At 44.2% G+C, this 18,629-nt stretch overlaps 1 protein-coding gene across 1 annotated transcript in view; it reads left to right on the forward strand.

The window, feature by feature from the left end:
- The window catches only part of TLL2 (tolloid like 2), a 145,579-nt gene that overhangs the window by 94,057 nt on the left and 32,893 nt on the right, over positions 1-18,629 (forward strand). The window contains exons 4-8 of the mRNA XM_037015779.2: positions 3,264-3,413; positions 6,155-6,272; positions 8,681-8,859; positions 9,811-9,916; positions 16,870-16,994. Coding sequence (XP_036871674.2) covers positions 3,264-3,413; positions 6,155-6,272; positions 8,681-8,859; positions 9,811-9,916; positions 16,870-16,994 — 678 coding nt within the window. The remainder of the gene's footprint in view (positions 1-3,263; positions 3,414-6,154; positions 6,273-8,680; positions 8,860-9,810; positions 9,917-16,869; positions 16,995-18,629) is intronic.

The following is an 18,629-nucleotide window of genomic DNA, read 5'->3' on the forward strand; positions in this document are numbered from 1 at the left end:
AGGTCGTTTTATTGTTTGTTGTAAGAAAGTAATTTACCCACAGAATAAACCTGTTGAATGACTCAGGAAAAAAAAAACATAATTACACAAAAAGATTGAAAATAAATGGATGGAGAAAAATTATATGAGTCAAACACTAATAAAAAAAACTGGTATAGCAATATTAATATAATTAATCTTTATGGATGAACATTATTACAGGTAAAGAGGGTCATTAATGATAAAAGAAACAACTCACATCAAACAGTTAACAAACCTTGACTTGTACTTAGCCAACATAGCCTTGAACAATATAAAGCAAAAATTAAGAACAAAGAAGAAAATGACAATTCACAATCTTAGTTCTCAAGATTGTTTAAAACACTTTTCTCAATAACTGATACACCAAGGAGCTAAAAATATTTGCAGGTAGAATATTTGAACAACATATGTAATACCTTTCAACCATTAGTTATGGAAATTGATACATATTATTTCAAGAATATATGGAATATAGATTAAAAACTAATCATGTACTGGGCTAAAAAGAAAGGTTCAAAATATCAAAGAAGTGGTATCTTGGAGCATGGGCCAGCCACCTATGGCCAGGAGGCTAAATCCAGCCTGCCATCTGTTTTTGTGAATAAAATGTTATTGGAACACAGCCATACTCATTCATTTACATTTATCTATTGCTGCTTTCACACTACAGTGGCAGAGTTGGGTAGTTTCAATGGAGAATGTATTAACCACAAAGCTTAAAATATTTACTCTCTGGTCTTTTACAGAAAAAATTTGCCAACCCCTGCTTTGGAGAATAGACCTTTGGAACACAAAGCATGTTAGAGATCAATAACACACACACAGACAAATGTTTAGAAATTAAAGATCACACTTCTAAATAATTCAAGGAGCAAAGAAGAAAGCCTAAATAAACTTAGAGAGTATATCAGTGTCTAACATTGAAATGTAATGTCAAAGGATGAGATGCAGGTAAAAAGGAACTTAAGAGAAATTTTAGCCTTAAAATGCTAATATTAGAAGAGTGAAAATTAATGCCAAACATTCAACTCAAGAAGCCAGAAAAAGATGGACAATTGATTTGTTACAAGAGTGCGAGGACAAGTCCACAGAAGGAAAACTAGTCTTTTCAACAAAAGTTGGTGCTAAAATAACTGGATATCCACATGTGAAAGAATGAAATTAGACCTCTGCCTCACACTAAACAAAAGTTAACTCAAAATGATTAAAGACCTAAATATAAGAACTGAAACTATAGAATTTTAGAAAAAAACATAGATATAAATCTATGTGATGTTGGGTTAGGCTATTATTTCTGAAATATGACACAAAAAGCACATAGGAAAAAGTGAATAAATTGTACTTCATCCAAATTAAAAACTTTGGTGCTTCGAAGTACACTGTCATAAAAAAGAAAGACAACCTACAGAATAGGAGAAAATATTTGCAAATCACATATCTGATAAGGGCCTGATCTCCAGAATATATAAAGAATAATTATAACACAACAAAAGAAAGACTAGTAACCCAACCAAGAAATGCACGAAGTATTTGAAGAGATATTTCTCCAAAGGAGATATACAAATGACTAATAAGCACATGAAGAGGAAGGTGTTCAGCATCATTAGTCATTAGGGAGATGCAAATCAAAAAACCACAGTGAGATGCCACTCATACCCATTAGGATGGCTATGATAAAAAAGGTTGACAATAATAAGTGTTAACAAGGATGTTGAGACATTGTAACCCTGATACATTGCTGGTGGGAATGTAAAATGGTGCAGCCACTTTGGAAAACAGTCTGGTAGTTCTTCAAATGGTTAAGCAGAATTACTGTATGATCCAACAATTCCAGTCAAGAGAACTGAAAACAAGATATCTACACAAAAATGTGTCCATTAATGTTCATAACAGCATTATTCATGATGGCCAAAAAGTGGAAACAACCCCACTGTCCATCAGATGAGGAATGGATAAACAACAGGTGGCATATCCATACAGTGGAATATTATTCAGCCATAAAATGTAATGAAGTACGGATTAATGCCACAACATGAATGAACCTTGGAAACAAGCTAAGTGAAGGAAGCAAGACACAAAAGGCCACATCTTACATTATTCCACTCATATGAAATTCTAGAATAGGCAAATTCATAAAAGAAGATAGATTACTGGTCCCCAAGGACTTGTGGAGGAAGGACTAATGGGGAGTGACTGCTACCTAATACGGGGTTTCTTTTCAAGGTGATGAAAATTTTTGTGGGATTCTGATACTGGTGATGATTGCACAGCTTTGTGAATGTACCAAAAATCACTAAATTGTACACCTTAAAGGTTGATTTTTAGAGTGTGTGAATTATATCTCAATTTTTAAAAAAAGAAGCTAGAAAGGAAATATCAGAATAAAATAAATGAAAAAGAAGGAAGTAATACAATAGAATTGATGAAATTGAGACAATGAAAAGAATCCATAAAACCAAAACCTGGTTTTTAGGGAAACCAGTATAAAGAAGGTAACCCAGGAGGGAATAATGAAGGATTCTAAGCAGATAGGCTGAACACAAAACCTCAAATTGTCTGAATGATAAATAAAATGAAATGTGAATTCAATTAGTTGGTCACCACAAGTTTAAGAGACTGTAACCCATCTCTCTGTATGCTATTTCCAAGGGCCACACCTCGGCCTCACAATCTTAAATAGAGCCTCTAGTTCTTTCCCTTGTTCCTCTTTCAAAGGTCCAGATGTGCCCAGAGACTGGGAGGACCTGGGGGATTTATGAGGCTCTGCTTTTTCCAGCGGTTTATTTTACAAAGACTTTATTTTCCCAGCATCACTGATTTTTACTTTATTTGTCAGACTGGCCAAATTATTTTCAAAATTTGTGACACTGTTGATGTTTGGTCAAGGCAGGGGACTGACTCTGAGAAGAGAGCACACCCCTGACACATCCCGAAGGGCTGTGAGGTGTGTAGACCCACTTGACTTTGGCCCACAGGCTGCCCTTGAGCCCCAAAGGGCCTCGCTCCAGGCCTCCAGTAAGCCAGACCCACTGCCATCATAAGCCTGGTCCACTTTCTACACTTACTCCTCCCTTGTGTGGACAACTACCACCCAGGGGCTCAAACCCTGAACAGACCAAATACCCCCTTTAAAGCACATGTCTTTAACACCCTCATTCATGGACTTGTGGGTAAGATAATCATAACCATAATGCACAGGAGGAATTAAAGGCAAAGTAAGTGACAGCATGACTCTCTTGCAGATGGTGAGAAGAATGCCGTGCTTCCACAGAGCTCTGGGACCTCAAATGCTGAGACCTTCTCTCCCCGAGTCCGAAGAGCCACCACCTCAAGGACAGAGAGGATATGGCCTGGAGGGGTCATCCCCTATGTCATTGGAGGGAACTTCACCGGTCAGTAGCCCCAAATGCAGCCTGCATTAGAGCTGTGTGCTTTGTCTCCCTTGGTTGAGAGAGTCCTCCCCGGAAGGACTCAGATGAGATGAAGTGGACACCAGGGCCACAGCAGTCCCACCGGCTGCTAATGTTCCCTCATGCCTGCAGGACCTGATGTGCTAGGCCTGGGGAAACTGCATTCTCTGCTGGGGCTGTGTCCCCACAGGAGGTCACTGGTCCCTGGGGCTTCATGCAGAAGGTGACATCTGACCCTGCTCTTGAAGAGCAAACAGGGTGTACACGATGGTATGTGAGCAAAGCCCTCCCAGCAAAAGGAAGAGTGTGGGCAGGATGAGTGGCTCATCTGTCTGCTGCCCAGATGTGCGCCCCGACCACCCGCACCCGGGGCACACACTGTATGGTGACTGGAGTGGGCAGTAGGTGGCATCAGACCACCTGGGCAGTCTTGGTCACAGCCCTTGACAGCAGTAGGCCCTGTGCAAGTCACTTAGCCTCTCTGTGCCTCAGCTCTTTCTTGTTTAAGGGGGAATAAAATGTTCTACCCGTAGGGTTGTTCTGAGACTATTGAGTTAATTTAGATGAAGCACTTAGAATAGTGCCTGACACGTGATCATTAGAAGTTCGCTATTTGTATTACTATCTTTACAATATGAAGTCATCCAGCGGCTTCCCATTATCACAAATGAAACTCACACTCCTAACCACAGGCCTACAGTGCTCCTCTGGCCAGCCCTCACTCCCCTCCCAGCTAGTCTTTTACCCTTCTCCCCTCCACTCTTCCCCTCAGGCCCCAGGTGCCAGCCTCACCAGGCACCCTGCTTTTTTGGAACATGCCTACCTCATTGCCACCTTAGCACACTTGCACCTGCCCTTCCGTCTGCTTAGAATGTTCCTTCCCCAGGTCTTCTCTTGGCTTGCTTCTGACCATTGGAGTCTCAGAGCAAATGACACATCCACAGAAAGGCGTTCTTTGACTCCCTGATACCCCACCTCCACAGCTCCTTGCTCTCCCATTACTCTGCTTCATAGTCTTTACAGAACTTTCCATTACTTGAAATTATTTTACTTGTATTTTTATTTTATTTTGTCTCTTCCCAAGCTCTGGGAGCAGGGAACTTTTGTCTGTCTTGTTTTCATTCCTAAATCTCCAACACCTGGAACAAGGCCTTGTAGAAGATGGTCAACAGTTATGCCTAGAGCAGGCCTGTGGCCAATGTCGGTTGAATGTCTGAGTGAAAAGCTACAATGGCTGTGTTTTCTGGGCTCTCAGTGCTGGCAGCATTTGTAAGTCCATGTCCTCTCTGTGGTTCTATGACTTAACTAAGAGAGATGGTTGATGAAACAGTCCTCCTAAAGACTGGTCAAAGTCACTGGAAACAGCTGATGAGTAAAGGCACTGTGACGACCTTGATAACAGCCCCTGGCAGAGCATAGGGAGGCTGGCATTCAGGCTTTAGCTCCCTTCCACTCCCATACCATTAACCCGTGGGGGATACTGAATTGGGCACTGGTGATAAAAAAAAGATGAACACCCTGTGCTCACGACTCCCAGTCTGAATAGGAGAGAAAGATGTGTGCATAAGGACCTGAAGTGATAATCAGATCTGTAATGAGATACTAACGTTTGTTCTTAACTGTGTTCTTTCAGATTTGATGTGCTTTTCTGACCAAAGACTTAGATAACTTTTGTCCAAATGGACTAATTTTACATAAAGAACTTTCTTTACATAGAGATTTTTGTTTTTCTGTAATTAGTAAAGTTGCTTTTTTGGTTGAATGAGCTATAAACAATTTGAACCAGAAGTGTCAAGATATATTTTTTAAAAAGAACAGCAAAGTTACTCTTTATTCTGTATGTATGTTTTGGTGATAACAACTACACATCTTCTAGACTATGAGGGTAGTCTCCCCAGTAGTTTATTTGTTTATTTTTTGCAACGAGGGCACACTAGAACTCAGACCCCACCTCCAACCATCCTTTATACTTACCGAACAACTTATTTTCTAGATCCTTCTCATTGCTTCTAGCAAAATCAAGTCTTCTTTATCTCTGATAGATTTTGAAAACAACTCTTACTAATTGCACATAACTGTCAGTCTGGAGTGGATAACTGTTTTGTTCTTATCTCAGACAATTTACTTACTATTTTTTAATACGTTTCTAATCAAGGAAATACGAAAACAGCTTCATAGAAAGTATTAAATTCACCTGTTTTCAAAGGCCTTATAGAAAATTAGACTCAAGGATCCCCCAGAAATCACTGACCTCTATGCAAAAGTAGCATGAATGTATATGTAAACAGAACGCTCAGTGGCTATGGGAATACTGTCCTATAGGTATAAAGTAAAATGAGGAAGTGGAATGCAGTACTGGTGAGCTACTTCAAAGGCCTAAAACTTGCAATAGAATAACCTGGGTAGGAGTTTTTTTAAAGTTTAAAGGAGTATTTTCCATACAATGCAAAAGTTGGGAAGCCTGGGATATTTTGAAAGTATGATTTACCTTTTCTTCCAATTCACAAGCTCCTTTGCTCTTAAGTCTTGGTAATTTAAGAAAGTTATACTGTATTCTTAGCAAGGGAAATCCTTATTCCTAGTGCATTTCTATTCTGGTTCACCTGAACAAGCAACCTATTAATCATTGGAGCACGATGTGTTGTAAGCCAGCATGCCTTAGCGCATCTAAGGAAGGCAGGCACCCAGGAGTAGGGTGATGAGCACTTGCTCTGTCATTTCAGGAAGCCAGAGAGCCATTTTTAAGCAGGCCATGAGACACTGGGAGAAGCACACCTGTGTGACCTTCATAGAGAGGACTGATGAAGAAAGCTTTATTGTGTTCAGTTACAGAACCTGTGGGTAAGTAAGTGAAAGGTCTCCTCAGAAGAATCAGAGCCAGACAAATCAGATGGCTCATGAGTCCTGAATTTCCTCTGCAAAACTAAATATTTCCAAAGAACTGTAATACATAGGAGCCCAGAGTTTGTCAGAAACTTCCCTTGCCCCTAGTGAACTTGTAAGCCAGTGACAACATAGGTGGGTCAGGAAGACTCTAGAAGACAAGGAGTCTGGATCTCCTATCATGGGAGCAATGGAAGGAATTGGGGCTGCTTCATATGGAGAGGTGGTTCCAAACTAATTTAGAGTTAGTGACCCTCCTGAGAATCTGATAAAGCTTCAGGCTCCCTCATGATGAATGTACATACATACAAAATTCTGCATGTAATTTCATGGGCTCCACGGCTTACTGACTTCTTCCAGAAAACAGAACAAATAGTAAGATGACTAGATTATGATTAAACTTATCTGTTATGCCAATAAATGTAAGTGTGATATATTCTCCTACTAAAAGAAAAAGGTTCCCATGTTGGTTCAGAAACTTAAACCGAACTACATGCTGTCTACATGAGATGACAACCAAAGAAAATGATCCGGAAAGATTTAAAAGTAAAAGGAAAGAATGCATACAGGCAAGTGTTAGCAAAAAGAAATCTAGAATCACAATCTTAGTTACAGACAAGGCCTTTTTTGTTAGGGTTTTTTTTTTTCTAAGTCATAAAGTATTTTTAAAAAAGTGAGGCTTATAATGAGAAAGGGAACAAGCTACAGTGAGAAAATGACTGTCATAAATCTTTATGCACCAAATAGCATAACATTAAGAGTCATAAAACAAGCCCCAGGGAATTTAAGGGGAAATTGACTGAAACCCCAGCAGCAGGAGACTTTATTTCATTTACACCAACCCAAGTAGATGAATGTCAAGTTGACCAAAATATAAGTACAGTTTTGTAGAGGACTGGAAAAATACAATTGAGTTTATCCTATGAATCTATCAGATTCTATAAACAGATAACACATTTTTTAAAGTGTGTATTGAACATTATTGACACTGTCCATCTATCTGTTAGGCATTAAGAACACCGCAATGAGTTCTAAACGACAGAAATAGCATTAATATATTCTCTGACTGCAAAGCAATGAAACTGGACATAATAATATAATTACAAAAAGCAGAATAAATAAATACCCCTGCATTACTTGGTAAGTTAAAAGCACCGTTTTATACAAATCTTAGGCCATAAGGGAATCAGGATTAAAATTACAAGATATTTGGACAATGAAAGCCCTCCATTTTAAAATTAAAGATATATGGCTAAGATATATATACACACTTGCCATTTTTCACCTATCCAATTTGATAAAATCTCTTTTGACCAGGTTGTGGGGAAATAGGGCTTTTTAATACATTCTTAGTGGGCATATAAATAGATAACAACATTTGAGGATCGTAATTTGATAGTATCTATCAAAATTTCAAATTCATATACCTTTCTGCCATTAATCCGTTGCTAGGAATTCACCCTGCCACAGACAAGTAAGAGTCTGACCATTTATTTGTTTTGCTTGTTGTCATTTGTTGTCTCCCTCTTCCACGAGGTTTGTTTAAATAGCAAAAACCAGAGTCATCTAAATGTACATTAGTAGGAGACTGAGTAAATAATACTTAGTGCCATGTTGCTTAGAAAAGAATGGGAGAGGTCTATATGTGCTGTTAGGAAAAGATCTCTAAATTAAGGAAGAAAAAAAGTAAGATGAAGGACAATGTATGTAGTGTATTTTAAAATTAAACTGTTAACAATGGTTATCTTTGGATAAAGAAATTGGAGATGAAGATGAGAGACTTAATACTTCAATCTTTTGTCATACAGGCATGTATATTTTAATTTGATAGTATCTATCAAAATTTCAAATTCATATACCTTTCTGCCATTAATCCATTGCTAGGATTATCTGGGTGATGGGATTATGGCCATTTTCATTTTTTAAATACCTTCTATGTTAGAAATAATGAACAAATATTATTTGAAAAACCAATTGTGTCCATCTCTATGGCTCCTCTCATGGCGGTGCCAAGGCCCATGGTACACAGAGACTCAGCTGACTCCTTCCCTTGTCTCTCCTTGTCATCAGAGGTGGTCCAGTAGAGGCTTGGGGGTGGAGGGGTGGGGAAAAGGATGTGCTTTATGCTGGTAAGTGAGGCCATATCTTTCTTTGGATTCTCAAGTGGATCTACAACCATGAAAAAAGGTCAAGAACTATTTTGGGAGGAAATTTCTATATAAGGAGGAAAGCTGGCCAAAGAGAGGGCTTTCAGCTGTGAAATTCTGTCTTTCTCTTAGACACACACATGGACAACATTGGGGGAGGGGCATTAGGCTCTTGCTATTCCCTGACCTGCTGACCTGGTTATTTCTGCAATTGTCCAGCTGTTGTTCCTATGTCGGGCGCCGAGGAGGAGGTCCACAGGCCATATCCATTGGGAAAAACTGTGACAAGTTTGGCATTGTGGCTCATGAACTGGGCCATGTGGTTGGGTTCTGGCATGAACACACCCGGCCAGACAGAGACCAGCATGTCACTATCATCAGAGAAAACATCCAGCCAGGTAAGGAGCTAGTATGGAGTCTGGAAGCCACCAGCCCAGAAGGTGGCATCCACAGGGCCAGGTGGGAATGAAAGAGAGGGGTTACGGGGGCTGACCGATGCTCATCTGTAAGTACAGAGGCAGCGACCCTGTTGTGCAGGTGTTTGTCAAAGCCCTGCCACTGTCCATCTGTGGCCCTTCCTGGGTCATGTGCCGTAGCTTATAGGTCACAGCAGAAACAAAATGACTTGCTATGTTGTAAAGAACAATGAAATCCAGCTCTATTTCCTAACAGGAATAGAATCTACCAGAACACTTTGTAGCATCAAAGCTGATAAGCCGCACACAAAAAAGAGTTCTCCTGGTTGCTTTTTTAAGAGTCATCTTTTGCTGACTTAGGCAACACATCTTTTTGAAACTGAAATACAATTAGGACACAAGTGCATGTAAAAACAATATATCTGCCTAGAAATGTTTTGCCCCAAGGCAGTGTCTAGATTTTTAAAAAATACCTTCTCATGTTTAATAATTTTATATAGTAGTTAATACTGAATTTCAAAATAGCTGGTTGAATAATATGGTTGCCTTAATATTCTTTTGAGGGTCTGAGTTGTGAACTATTTGGGATTCAGCTTAACTCTTTGATTTATTTTCTTTTTGTTCCTTCAATAGTGAGAACTGAATTTTTGTTTTAATTTTGAGCAATCAGATCTATAACTAACCTGTTTACAAACTTAATTTAAGAGTTTCAGATGGCATTGGGGAGGGTGTTGGTGGTGGACTGGGGGAATATAGGGTTGTTCCGGATGTCCTGTCTGTTAGAAACAACAAGAACCTCCACAGCCCTGTTGCGTGCCTGATGGGGCCAACAGATCTCCCAGCAGTTGCTATGGGCCCTCCTTCTCCCCCCTCTGCCTCCTTTCAGGTGCCTGTCTTGGTTTTCAAAGGCCTTAACAGAGTGTTGTGTCACAGGTCAGGAGTATAATTTCTTAAAAATGGAAGCTGGGGAAGTGAGCTCTCTGGGAGAGACGTACGACTTTGACAGCATCATGCACTACGCCCGGAACACCTTCTCAAGGTCGGAATCTATGGTTATGCTTCATCTGTGTTTTACTGTGCCTGCTGCAGGCTTGGGGCGGATTCCTGGACGTCTGCGGACAGTGGGTCTCTCTGCATGTTCCTAGCACAGTTGGCATGTCTGTCCTTGAAATACAGTGGCCTCTGGGCTGCAGTGAAATATAATCTAATCAGGTTCCCACTAATAAGATTGAATCCCATGGTGAAGCTGGTGTTCCATCATGCCCTAGCGTCACAAGCAGCAAAGTGGAAAAGGGAAATTATCAAGAGGTTGGCTGGGGTAATAACTTAAAGGCTCTGTGTAAAATTTCCAGTGGGCGGGGGAATCTTCTAAAGCCCGTCCTTGATGTAAGCATGGTGGCGCTTACCACTTCTCCCACAAGAGGTGTGGTTTATGGGAAGCTAGACCTTATCAGAGGTGGGAGAGTTGTAAATCATGGATTCATGTTAGAGACGAGGGTATTGAGGCTCCAGCTAGCTTGAGGACATGCAGGTAGCTGCTGCTGGAGTGAGAACAAAAATCCAGGTCTCCTGCCTGCTGGTCACACATGATGGTAGCTGTTAAACCCCCAAGTATGGCCAGACTAGTTATTTATGGCCAATATCGTCAGGATCTGTTTCGATTTCAATCAGTTGGTGCTGTGCTGGATCGGGTGTCAAGTATTTCCAACACAGCCCTTGCTTCTAGACCATATAAGGGTTTTGTATATATACATTTTCCCCTGCTCCTCTCAGTTTCATAGGTCTTTCCACCCTTGAGTTAAAGGAGACACTGCAAATATTTTCTCTCTCTGCACTTTTTACTCAGTCTCCTTCTTTTCTAGCCTGTCCTAAAACCAGCTTGTTTGCTTTGCTTTTTACTTATTAATCATTCAAAAAGGAAAGATTTGAGATGATTCCCAATCCATCAGGACAACAAGAAAAAAAACAGATGCAAACACTTAGGGACAGAGGAGGGGAAAAATAAGGGCAGATAGCTAAGTTGAAGCTTGGATTCAATTTAGTATAGAGATATATGCCGTAAAGTCCTGTACACTTTATTGGGGTTGGCAGCAAATCCTGCCTGTGCTTCTTAGCAGTCACAGCAAAGAGAGAAACAATCCATTTCATGAGTTGCCATGCCCATAAAGATCAAAGGAAGCCATTCTTTTAGAGACACACAGCTCTTGGGAATGGGAGAGAGCCTATTTACCCAGGGCTCTGGCTCTTGGGTACAGCTGCTGAGAGCACCCTGTTAGTGAGGTCACAGAGCAGTGGGAGAGGTCCTCCAAACCTCGGCACGCCATGCTGTCGGGGCAGGGTCGGGGGCGGGGGTGGGGTGGAGCACTGCTCTTCCGGCTACCCAGCTGATTTAGTGTGATGTCCAATCTTGCCCCAGGTAGGATGTCTCCAGGGCTCTAATGGGTGGAGTCACAGGTTCTAGCTCTGGTTCTCTGGAAACCTGGCTATTGAGGGAGATATTGATGGTAATTAGGGGCAGCTGTGTGCTGGGTCAAGTCTCCACCTCTCGAGGCTTCAGTTTCCTGAGAGAGTTAGGCTAATAAGAGGGTTAGGCTAAATGTTCTCTGTGCCCCTTCCAGAACAAACATTTCATGTTGTAATTTCTTAATCTGGTGCAGGTGGGTGAGGGATTGACTGATATTATTGCAGACATTGCCACATGGAACTCAGGCTTCCTCTTCCATGTTGGGAAATTGAGACTTTGAGGGACCTGCTCTGGAGGTGTGTGAGGGGTGTGTCTCAAGAAGTCAGTGGAGTGGGCAGGATCATCAGAGGTCAGAGGCAGGAAGCTTGGGTGCTGGGGCTGGGCCAACTCGCAGGTTTGGGAAGTGGTAGAGGAATAGCTGGTCGCACCACCATAGCCCCAGGGGTTGCAGGCTGCCAAGCAGAAACCAAATGTTGATTTTTGTCAAGGAACTAATGTCCAGTTGGCCCAAGTGGGAGGTTTATACCTTGGGTCTTATTTCTACGGCTATCATAACTCTTCACATTGCTTTATAATTTGTCTATTCATTATTGTGATGTATTTGCCTATTAATATTTATCTGTTGCGTTCCCCTCTCCCTTGCTAGACTGAGATCTTTGAGGGCATTGTCTTTTAGTCTCCAGCACTCAACACAGTGCGTGGCACAGAGGAGGTGTTCAATAAATATTTCTTAAATGAAAAAAATCCATGAATGAGTCAAAAAGAAAGATCTGCAATGGTGGGAACTGGTGAGGAAAGAAATTTCCATTATCCTCATTGCAGCTCTTTCCACATGCTCACAAATACTTGGTCACTTCCTTAGGGAGACTCTGCAAGCGTCAGCTAGGAGGGGAATTGTGGATAAATGACTACTGGTGGGAAGTGGGCACTGCACTGCCTCTCAGCGTCTGCAACTAGCCAGTTACTAGGACAAACTCTGAAGCCAGGGGCCAAGGCAAGAGTATAGACAGGGATCGAACAGCACCAGCATTTCTTTTCTTGTCTTTCTTTCAAGAAAAAAATACATCTCTGTGTTACGTCCTGTGATCCCTAGTGCATAATGCTGTCCTTTTGCCTCTCAGGAGATAAACACTGTTAACACTATTGTCACTGTGAGCATTTTATCAGCATAGATCAGTGGAAGCCCATGGACCAAACCCATGAACTAATAATTGCTCATCAAAAGTACCCAGAACCCCTCGGAGGGAGATTGACAAGGGGAGGGCGCATGGGAGTGACAGGCGGCTGGGGAGGAGCAGAGGAGTGTGCCTGAGGGCAGCGGAGGGAGGTGGACTCCCCCTCCTGCTGCTGTGGTGAGAGCTATTGCTGCAAAACCATCTGCCTCCCAGCTTAGTGGCTTCCAACAGCTAATTTTTTATAATGTTTGTGGGCCCTTCGGGCTCATTCTTCTCCGGTACTGCCTGTGTTAACTTCTGCAACAATAGTCATTTGACAGCACATTTGGGCTGGGGAGTCCAAGAGGGCCAGTACCTTGCCTGGCCTTGTGCTGCCCATCCACTGCGACCCCTTGGTCCTCCTCCATGTGGCCTCCCATCCTCCACAGGGCCAGCCTGGGTTTTTCAGAGTTCCTATAGGCCAAGCTGGGAAGCTGCAGGACCCTTCAAACCCAGGCTCTAGAACTCGCATGACATACTCTGTCACATTCCATTAACCAGAGCAAGGCACAAGGCCAGTGGTATGGATGTTAGGAGGCGCGATTTATTTTTTTAACAATCCACCATAGCAACCTTCTCACCCCCGCCCCAGAGCTCAGAATGGTTTCGGCAGGTCCATCTTGCAGCAGGTTGGATGCTTTGTCCTTTCGGCCAATTTTCTGCATGGGTTTTCATAAAACTGCTTTATTCAGTAAGGTGTTTAGCAATGGTGTCCATACTGGTGGTCTTCGCTGGCCCACTTTTTGTCAAAAGTTTCCCCCTCCCTAACACCTGTCATGATTCCCAGTCACACATACCCTGGAGCTGGCCTGCCCATTGTCTTTGAGTCTGTAAAAGAGCAGAAAACGGCCTATAGACCATTTGCTCATCTGGGGGGCAAATGCTGTTCCTGCTGAAGGGAAACCCAACCTTCATGTGTCTTTATGATTGAGCCATCTCCTCCTAACTTTACTCACCTTAGTTTATTGCAGTTCCTCCCTCCTCCCCTTGCTTGGCCAGGGGCTGAGGGGAGTGGTGTCATGGTGGTTTTGCTGGGGAGGCATCCCAGAGATGAGAAGACGGGTCTCTGGTACAGGGGCGCCTTTGTTTGGGGAACTCAGAGCTGACAGGTTTATTCCCTAAGGCATCTGCCAAACCCTTTCTTCGTTTAGCAGAATGTCAATGCTAAGAGCTGCCCTACATAAAAGAGGGGACGTCTCTTGCAGTAAACTGTCCAGAGCCCAGGCAGCTCAGGGACACGAAGGGGAGGGGTCCCAGCCCCACAGAGCTGCCTGAGTGTGAGCTGATGTTGCTCCTGCTCATTTGTCTTTTGAAGTCTCCAGCGCTCCTAACTCTATCTTTTATCTACATACCCGAAGGCCTACTATTTCTTGAGCAGGGGGTAACACTGGCTGGAAGGAGGAAGAGGCCAGGCGGCAAGGTGTAGAGTCTAGACAGGGATATAGCCAGGCTTGCCTGGCTCTCCATTACTACCTAGTTCTGCACTCTGAAGCTCTGTGGGTTTCGTGATCTCACCTGCAGAGAGGGAATCCCCTTCAGAATGGTGCCTGCCTCCTCGGGTGTTACAAGGATTAAATGAGATGGTGCCTGGAAAGGGCCCAGCCCAGAGCTTGGCACACAGGAAGGTCCTGTTTGCGCTCAGTGACCAGGAGAACATGCGCTCCACACCGCAGGCTGCTGGCAGAGTCACCTATATGGTGGGCCACTGGCAGGGTCAGGTAGCCTAAGCTGCTAAGAGAGTGTGGTGAGCCTTACATTTTGTGCAGCAAAATTTCTTTCTTTGGGGGAATCAAGAAAATAATTACAAAGAGACACATTTTACACTAAGGCAGAGTGCCCATTTTTAGATTAGTAGGTGATTCATTTTAGAATTTTATGTAGAATCACTTGTGGTTTAAAACTTGGTGAAGTCATTGAGGGAGACCAAGGATTCCAGTAAAGTTTCTCCGGGGTATTCTGGGTCCAGAGGTGAGGTAGTAGAGCTAGGGGAAGACAGGCCAGGTAGTAAAGTGTTGCGGTACAGATGCTTAAAAGGAAATCATCAGACAATCTAGGCTCCTTCCTGCCTGTTTAATTGGAAAGTAGGTAAGCTTGATGTTTGACTTACAGAAAAGTACATTCAAAAAGAAAAAAAGAGAGATAATAAAACATGTAACCAGGAAGAAACAGGGATAATACGTGTTTTCTAAGGCAGTGCAGAACTTAGGGAAAGAGAAATGTTTAAAAGAGAGAAAGAGAAGAGAGGAAATTGCAGCAAGTAACTAGATAATGTGCATTTTTGCATTTCCTTTTTGGGTGTAAATAACAATTTTGCAAAGTGTTTTGAAGACGGTGCCCTATCTTGGCTACGTACTTCAATTCAAGAAACATTTCTTGAGGCCTGCTGTGCTCTGGTCCTTGAGGGCACAGAGCTGAAGGACGCAGCCTCTCTGCTCGAGGACCTTACTGTTTAGCAGAGAAGACAAATGCCATCGCTCTTCAAAGAAGACCACAGAGCAAGCTGAGAGATGGGACAGACGGGCTCAGAGGTTGGCCGGAGAGGGGGTCATTAAGTCAGGGCGGGAGGGCTGGAGAGGGTTCAGGAGGACTCTTAAGAGGGAAAGCCATCTGCTGGGGTCCTGGAGAATGAGCTGGAGTTCGACAGGTAGGCATGAAGTCAGGGGTGGGCGGCCTTGGGTGTGTTTGGGGGCTAGGGAGGAGCTCAGCGGCTGGAGAGGAAGGCGGGAGCCGGTGAGCCAGGTGGTGATCTGGAGCTGGTGAAGGCTTCTGAGCAGAGGACACGGGTCTGCCCTTGCATTTCAGGGCAATCTCATTGCAGCACTGTGGGGAGGAGGTGGCTGCATCTACAGGGAGGGTGGCCTGTTGAGAAGCTATGAGGAAAAATTCAGGAAAGGGATGCTGATTGCCTGAAGCCATGGTCTAGGGCAAGGCGGGCATGGATTCAAGGCATGCATAGAAGGTGCCATGGCGCCTTCAGAGACAAGGCTCACAGTCTCAGGAGACAAGGTTTACTGAGTGAGCATGGCTATGAAGCCATAGGACAGAGCTGTTGGGGGTGGTGAGTCACCAGGTATCTGGAGCTTTGCAGAAGGTTTTGGGGTGGGAATCAGAGAATTAGCTGTGAGCCTATTGGTGGTGGCTCCACTCAGAGCAATCAGTATGCTGGGAACCAGGGAGAGGACAGTCTGAGGAGGGTCGGGACAGCAAAGGCGGTGTCAGTGCTATGGAGAGGGCAGGCCAGGGTTGACAAGCATCCATCTGAGTTGTCAATTGGAAGACAGCTGGTGACACTTGCTGGTGTGGTCGGAAGGCGATCGGATTGAGGAGTGAATGAGAGGTGGGCAGCCAGACAGAGAATGGATAAAATTCTTCCCAGAAACTCAGTCAAGAAGGGAAGGGAAGAAGCAATGTGGTAACAGGAGAAGGAGCCAGTTCAAGGGAAGGCCCTCCCCTCCAGGAGAGGTCCTGAGTCAGGGGCCTGGAAGCAGAGGCGGAGGCTCGGGAAGGGGGTGAGCCAGACCCACCCCATGGCGGTGTCGGTGGGGCCAGGACATCCTGGTGTCCACTTGTTTTTTTTGGTCATTTTAGAGTTCGCTCGTGTGGGAGTAGAATAAGGTGTTAGAACTAGAAGGCACTGTTGTGACCAACTGGGCCACTCAGTTCAGAAAAGTAAACTGAGGCCCAGAGAGGGGAAAGGACTTGTCCTAGCTCACCCAGGGGGCAAGCCAGACCTTATATAGAAATCTCTAGGCCAGGGCTCCGACTGCCTCTTGTTCTCTGCATTCATCTCTTTTTCCATCTGATTATCTCTCTTGCCATAAGGCCCTGCAAACTCCAACCCAATTACTTACCAATTCATCTACCGGCCCTGGCTGACTTGCTCCTGAAAGTCTCACACTGTACTGGCTCCCAGGCCCTCTCTGGAACCTCTCCAAGACTTATCCATGCTCGGTATTGCCCACCGCACAGCTCCAGGGGGCGCCACCCACGCCTTAGTCTCTCTGAACAGCGCTCCCTGCAGTGGTGCAGCACAGGGACCTTGGGACCTGGGCCTGACAGGGGCTTCATGGACACGTGTAGTACGCATCAGTAAGGAAGGCTTTAGCCACGGGGCTAGGGCATATTTTTAAACTTGGCAGAGTCACTTTCCCATGCCAGCCTTTAGTCACACCAGTCTGGCAGAGGCAGACCAGGAGCTAGGAATGTTGGTAGGGTTAGGGGCAAGGAAATGAAGACTGTACATCCTTTCACGGATGGCTAGACAGCCTTGACTGTTCTCTCTCCTTTCTCTCTCTCTCTTTTTTCTTCCTGTAGAGGAGTTTTCTTAGACACCATCCTTCCCCGTCGAGACGACAATGGCATCAGGCCAACCATTGGCCAGCGTGTGCGACTCAGTCAGGGAGACATAGCTCAAGCCAGGAAGCTGTACAAATGCCCAGGTAATTGACTAGCCCCTGGGGAGTCCCGGGGCCTCCAGAGCATCCACAGGAAACCGCTTAACCTCCCTTTGCAAACATTTCCCCTTACTGGGAAAATAATGTGGAGACCCCTGGCCACTGTAATTTCTGGCGTGCTGCTGTTAGGAGGTGCGAAGCAGCGTAGAAAGCCAAATGGTGAAGTGATTACCAGCAGTGAAGTGAGTGATAAGTCTTGGTGCCTGCAGTTTGACTTGTGGGAAGCTTTAGAATTCTCTGACAAAGCCCTGACATTTAGAAGAGGAAAAAGGCAGGTGAGACAAGTGAATGGGGGACTGATGCGGTGTGTAAACAGTAAAAGCACCTTTCCTTTACATGTGGGTTTGACAGAACAAGAACCAAGGGTTTTGCAGGAAGACAAAATGAAGGAGAATGTTTATGTCAGGGTGGGAGTCAGCTTCTCAAACACCGGAAGCAGGGAAGTCTCAGTGCTGTAAGTGAGGGCGTTTCTATGGCCCTGGGCCTCTTCTAGCTGCCCAAGATGCTGGTCAGTGGGCAGCAATGAGCCATGGAGGACTGAATGGTGTGTCCTGTATTTCAGCTCTAACCAGAAGTCTAAGCAGAAGTCTGCTGCTCAGTTTGGAAGCCCCCTCCCCTGGAATTTTCCCTCTTTGCCTCTGTCCCCCTGACCTCAGTATTGTCACACTGCCCTGCTGCTCCAAGGGCAAGCTCACGTTGATCCCTTTAAGCTGTTGGGCTTCAGTGCCAAACATTAGCTACAGCAGCCAAGTTTTACCCCTGATGGGAGAGAATGCAATTCCAGTTCAAGGAGGAAGAAAGAAATTCCATTACCAACACATCCAGTAACTTTTTTCAAACCCCCAGACCAGACACACGGTTTGATCAATGGGACAGAATGTTTGAAATACGGGCCATCTTAGAAAATCTGGGCTGTCACATTACCCTACTGAGTGGGACCACAAGGTGTGCAAAGGGCCATGTGGGGTTTGCTCCATCATAGATTCTAGGAAATATGTCCATCCAGCTATTAGTCATCTGGGGGTGGTTAGAGCTGAAATACAGGACACACATATCATATAACCTTGCCAAATTGAAAGAGAAACCTTATAGCATTCTCTGGGAAATGCCATAGTATTTATTTAGTTATAACACAGATGCCTCTTACTTCCCAAAAGGGATCGAGGCAACTGGTAGATACCACAGAGCCATACAGTAATGTATCTATTCTTGCAGAATGCTGATGATTACTCTAAAATAATGTCCATGGAGCCTTGTGGGGTGTTGACTGCAGGGCATAATCCTTAGGATGCCTGGCAGTTGTTCAGTAACATGATACTGGAGCCCTGCTATCCAGGATTTCCTGGGGCCGATGATAGGCCACTCTCCAGCTATCCCTTCCTGCAGCTCCAAAAGCTGCAGCTTCAAGTAATTTCAAGTAGTAACTGAAGGCGAGGGTAGTTGCAGGACAGAGGTCGAACTGCATGGAGGAAGAGATGCCTAAGGTTGTTTCCCACCCTTTGAGGGTGGCCCCCTAAGAGGAGGGGCCCTCAACAAACCAATGTCTTTGTCTTTGGGGTCTGACTCCTGAATGTCTGGGCATATGAAACCTGCAGCTCCAAGCTTACTTATGTAGATGAC

The sequence above is a fragment of the Manis javanica genome, chromosome 7 (genome assembly GCF_040802235.1).
Source record: "Manis javanica isolate MJ-LG chromosome 7, MJ_LKY, whole genome shotgun sequence".
NCBI lineage: Eukaryota > Metazoa > Chordata > Mammalia > Pholidota > Manidae > Manis > Manis javanica.